The sequence below is a fragment of the Protopterus annectens genome, chromosome 5.part0, assembly GCF_019279795.1.
Source record: "Protopterus annectens isolate FY-2018-M chromosome 5.part0, PAN1.0, whole genome shotgun sequence".
Lineage (NCBI taxonomy): Eukaryota > Metazoa > Chordata > Ceratodontiformes > Protopteridae > Protopterus > Protopterus annectens.
The window spans coordinates 971,254,269-971,260,268 of record NC_056735.1 but is presented as its reverse complement, the minus strand read 5'-3'; the positions used below and the strand labels follow the sequence as shown (position 1 = coordinate 971,260,268).

Here is a 6,000-nt window from a genome sequence, read left to right as displayed (position 1 = left end):
TATGACACTGACACTTCACTCCAGTTCACTTTTAATTGTTATTTTGCAGGTTATACAGCAGACAGATGTCTCAATATGTTCATGTACAGATTATCAATGGTAAATGGTATGTGATGTAGTGGGATTCGGAACGGGAATGTCTGTCCGTTAGGCAGTTGCTCTAACCAATACACTATTGCTGTGCTGCTTCATTTGCATATATTCCCATATACCCATGGCTCCTGGTTCCCAAAACACCCACCACAATGCCTCCCTAACACTACAGTCATCCATTCTCCAGTTGGATTTGTGGTGTAGCCACACCACTACACATTGGCCACTCCCTACTCCTGCAGACCCATTCCATCAGTTGACTCACTCCACGTATCTTCAGAACTCCCAAACTTTTAGTCCACAAACATTGGTGACATGAGCAACCAAAACAACACTATTCACAATTTTTGGGTTGTCCCACATGGGACACACATGTCTTTATGTCAAGATTAGACTCCATACTTCATTACATCTATACTCCCGTTAACATGACACTACAATAAATTAATAAGTATGACTATATGGTAACGGACACGTTACACATGAGAGCCTAATTATGTACGTGTTCGGCATATTTCTTTTACAAATAGACTGGTTTAGTAATTGGCGTTGCCGTAGCAGGCAGATCACAGGACTGATTCCATGTGTGGGAAGTCCTCACATTTGACTTTTTTCAGCACAGCACTGACTTCGGACACTGTACACACTTCTGCGTTTTAGCAGTTTTGTCCCTTCCCTCTTATGCACAGCCTATTATTCTATCTACTGTCGAGGTTTGTAAGAGCACATTCATGTTATTTATGTCTGCAAATGGAATGAATGTGTTACAGCGAATGTACTTCTACATATAGATGTCTGCATGTGTGTATGTATATATACTTATAACGGACTTGCTGACCTCCACGGGGCGGTCCAATTAGAACCAGCCCATCCAACTCTGGCACACCTGGATCCATAATTTCATACCCATAGTTCCTCCACCCTACCTGAGTTCAACATACATGCATACCATCCATTGTCCAGTTGCTATCACAGCCATGACACACCTCCACACATTGCCCTCTCCCGAGCGTTACACATATGTTGTCCCAACCCATGTATTTTCAGGCTCTCCCACCATTTAGTCCTTGAACATACCTGCCCTTGCTTGTGTAATGGTTGGATGGCCAAATAGTCTATCAATTTTTGGGTAGTCCCACCAGGGACTACCCTCTGTGTGTAAAGTAGACTTAGCAGATCAACAATGTTACTCCCACTGGTAATATCCTGCCTGTGGTGTGAGTAGCAGTGCTTTGCTCACTCTTGCCAGCTTGATATGACATACGCTGACAGCACTATATAATACTGGGGTTGCTGTTGATTCCCTTCTCATTCCTTGTGTATGCTTTATTGTTACATCCTTCTTTCTTCATAGATATGTATATATGTATATATGTATGTATATATGTATATGTGTGTATATATATATATATATATATATATATATATATATATATATATTGTATATATATGTGTATATATATGTATATATATATATATATATATATATATATATATATATATATATATATATATATATATATATATATATATATATATATATATATATATATATATACATATACTATATATCTGCACATACTTATATACATTTCCTATGCTGGGCACTGCTTAGACCCACACAAGTGCACTCAGACTTGCTTACTGGTACTTATATGTGTTTACTGCTGCTTATTTGTGCTTACACCTGCTTACTATTGCCTTATTCATTATGACAGTGCCACTTTGATTGAATGACATTTAAGTTAAATATCTCATGCGATACTCTTATGTCGGGTTTACTGCAAAATGACATTCATTCCACATGGAAAATGATATGTGCTATTGTTGGGCTCAAACCGTGAATGCCTGCTTGTTAGGCGGATGATCTAAACACTATTGACATTTATGTTGATTCCACATGTTTTTCTCTATTTTAATGAATTTGATGTGTAAGCTACCCTCGGCGGAGGACAGCAACGTGCAAACACGCTGCGCTTTGCTTACACCTTCGATATTGCAGCAATTCAACTGTATAATAGGGACTCAGGGAATCTAGTTGTGAAAGTTCTAGGGACAGGGCTCAACATTCCACTATGTGCTTGTGTGTTTACTACTTCAACTTTATTTCACTGTTCGTGGACACTCTTGTATGCTTAGCATACATTTCTGTATCCACGGACACTGAATTACTGACGTACTATTAGAGGCGGGCTCTACTAGTAGGCATAGTAGGTTATGCAACTGTCGGGGCATGTTTACGCCTCTGTAGAGCAGTTGTACATGCCCCCTGCACTCGCGCATGTTTCCTGTGCACATCGAGAGTGTGGCGGCGCACCCTCATACATATTCATATGGCGCTGCTGCACCATCTGTAGTGAGGATGCTCGGCACAAGGCTAAAACCGTCCTTGCGCTGAGCTTCTTGAATCCCGGGGTTTGTCTTGTCATAAACAATTGACCACAGAAGGGAATTTGGTAGTTTCTCTATCATTGCACTGCTCTTGATGTACTAAAGTATAAAATACTGGGTTTCCTTTTGTCTCTCTCTCAAAAAATATAATTTGGCTCAACTTGAAAGGCTCCAACCATCTGTTACACAACAATGCATGTAAAGTGAAAAGTAGCTTACCAACACTGATTTTTAGACAAGGCTAAATGCTCTGTGTCATATAGGGTGCAATGCTACAATACAAATGGTGTTGTGTTATTAGAGGCAGACTAATCTGTACCTCTGTTTTTATAAATGTTCCTAACTCAACCTTGTAAAATACCTCATGGTGTGCTATATGCTAAACAATTTTCCTGTCAAATGGGATGGGACTGTTTAGAAAAGAATTCTTGTGATTTTTGGAAGAATCTATACATATTATATTTTCTCTTTCTTTTTTACTACTTTTAATATTAGTTTAAATGACTAAATTGGATTAATTGGATTAGAACAAGCAGATGAAAACTAACACCCCTCTTACAAATCATTAGTTACCTCCTTACTAAGTTGCTCCATATAGACACCCATGATATGTGGGAGGCCTGTGGCACTGGGCCTCAGAACACCCCCTTGGTGGATGTTATTTACACAGTAACATGTGCCCTGTTTGGTGTTATTGCTTGCTTATAAGCATTTAAGAATCCTTATCCTCTAAAATATAAGTGACTCAAATTATTGGAGGTGCCAGAAATATAAAGAGGAGTAATAAATTGTAATGCTATCATTCAGATTCATTGAGCATGCCTGTTTTGTTGCAGGTATGTACACATTTTATATCAGGGACAATCTGATTCATTGAATAAGCTGTTTTTCATGTAGGAACCTACCTTCCCGGTGTCTTCTGGTCCTGGTTGTAGAGTGACAGAACATGGCAGATTGGCAGGGATCTGTAAAATAAATTAAAACCATATGCTTTGTTAGTAGTGATTATATAGCCCTTTAAAAAAGTAATAAAGCTGAAGTTTAAAAGCTACAGTGGTTTAACTAATACAACACATTCTATCATTTCAAGACAATGTTAAGGGCTGATATCTACAGAAAGTCAAATTTCTTTAAGTGTTATTATCAAAATTTTCAAAATTATTTTCAAAATCCTCTGCCCCAGTCAAGAGCCCCTCGCTCTTCGGGCGGTGTGCGGTCCCTACCACGCCTTGTGTTAAGACTCAGCTTGTTCCTCTATTGAGTTACCTGACAAGGATACTGAAAACCAACTGAACACAAGAGAAACCTATCCTTGAAGCCCCACAGGAACTACCTAGACTGTCTGTGGTCTGCCTCACAGTCTACCACGCCTTGTGTTAAGACTCAGCTTGTTCCGCTATTGAGTTACCTGACAAGGATACTGAAAACCAACTGAACACAAGAGAAACCTATCCTTGAAGCCCCACAGGAACTACCTAGACTGTCTGTGGTCTGCCTCACAGTCTACCACGCCTTGTGTTAAGACTCAGCTTGTTCCTCTATTGAGTTACCTGACAAGGATACTGAAAACCAACTGAACACAAGAGAAACCTAACCTTGAAGCCCCACAGGAACTACCTAGACTGTCTGTGGTCTGCCTCACAGTGTAGGTCTTATCCACGAGTATCTTTAGGATTAAAATATAACTTGTGAATGCCTTCATGTAATATTAATTGTGAGTGTATTAAATACAGAGTATTCTGTAAGGACCAGCACACTCGTGGACCTACCCCCCCTGACCTTAGTCTTAAATATCTCCCCCCAGCTCCTATCCTAGTGGAGCTGGTGCTTTCCCTTCTTTCACCACTAGAGGGCAGCACACTACTTGCCATGGTAAACTATCTTTTACTTGCAGTAGAAATCCACTAGCACTGTTGTCCAGCCTTTCTCTGTTATCCCTGCGTCTATTTTTTGACTCAAGTAATTACCCCTTACACAACGCAAAGTTGAATAGTGTCTTATCCTGGTTAGAGGGAGAGCATCAGAATCTAGACAGGCCCTTATCAAGCATTACCATAGCTACTGGCTCTTCTCCTTCTTTAACTCTCTGCTTAAACTCCCATCCCTGCTCCAGCATCAGTTATAAATTTGCTCCCCACCTTTCAGTTTAGTAGTACTAGAAAAGTTTTTCTTACCTTTCCTTTAGCCTGTAGAATTTAGTCTCCCTGTTAAACTGATTGCCTCTCAACCTCTCTCTGCTCCAGCCCGCTCCGTTCGCCCTGCGGGCTCACTCCGCTCCCCTACCCTACCCCCAATTCCCACCCACCCCCAGAGGCCCTAATCTTATACTTACCCAACCACACCCCCTACTAGTTCACACCCAATCTACTTTATTGCCTAATTATCACTTCTAAGCTTTTCACGCCTATCTAATTGCCTCACCCTGCTCCCTTCCATCACACTACTACTCATTACCAACCTTTCTAAACCTATCACACCCACTATGACCTTCATATTTAAACTACCTCACTTACTGCTACTGCTGATTTTCCTTCCTTTATGCCATACCCTCACTTCCTATGAGCACCTTACCCTTAGCAGAACACCACATTTATCTAAACATACTAGCTCTAGCCGTCCTATAGCTGAACAAATCCATATTAACCTCCTGTCTTCCTGCCCTTACCTTCCACCTCACTATCACAGAGTAGCCCATAACAGGTATCACACCACCAGAAAGCTCTACCTAATACCCTCCAAAAACTCAACCATATTCCCAACACCACAAACACTCTTACTGTTACATGGGGACATTCACCCTAACCCAGGCCCAGATAACTCCCTACTCTCCCTACTCCATACCATCCCAGACCCTACAACTAACAACCTAAATTCACCTTTTTCTCCAAACTCCCTTTCAATAGCGCATCTAAATATCTGTAGCGTGAATAATAAAATAACGCAACTCCATGCTTTAATAGACCTCTACTCATTTGATATCCTCTGTCTCACGGAAACTTGGATTAAACTTGGTACCAAAGACAACTTAATTACTCCTCCTGGCTACAGCATTTTAAGACTAGATCGTCTAAACAAAAAGGGTGGGGGAGTTGCTTTACTCTATAAATATGACCTGCAGGTGACCTCAATTGACTCACTACCTCCCTCCCCCGCTAATGCTGAAATACTCTGCAGCAAACTCCAAATAAATAAAAGCAAAGCCATCTATATAATATGTTCCTACATCCCTCCAGGCAACAACCTAGATTCACTTGAAAACATCCTTAGCTGGCTCTCCTCTACCTTTCCACAAGAAACCATAATTTTAGGAGACTTCAATATTGATTGGAACTCCTGCATATCCTCCAAACACACTACACACCTCAACCTCTTTAACTTTCAACAAACCATAAACACCCCTACTAGGATTCACAAATCTACCAATAAATAGACCATCTTGGACTGGATATTGGTCAACAGTAATTCCACCTCATATAAAACTAGAATACTCCCTGACAATATCAGCGACCATCTTCT

At 40.5% G+C, this 6,000-nt stretch overlaps 1 protein-coding gene across 1 annotated transcript in view; it reads right to left on the bottom strand.

The window, feature by feature from the left end:
- Positions 1 to 6,000, bottom strand: part of LOC122802299 (beta-arrestin-1) — a 915,058-nt gene that overhangs the window by 521,364 nt on the left and 387,694 nt on the right. The window contains exon 7 of the mRNA XM_044071946.1: positions 3,390 to 3,449. Within this exon, the coding sequence (XP_043927881.1) occupies positions 3,390 to 3,449 (60 nt within the window). The remainder of the gene's footprint in view (positions 1 to 3,389; positions 3,450 to 6,000) is intronic.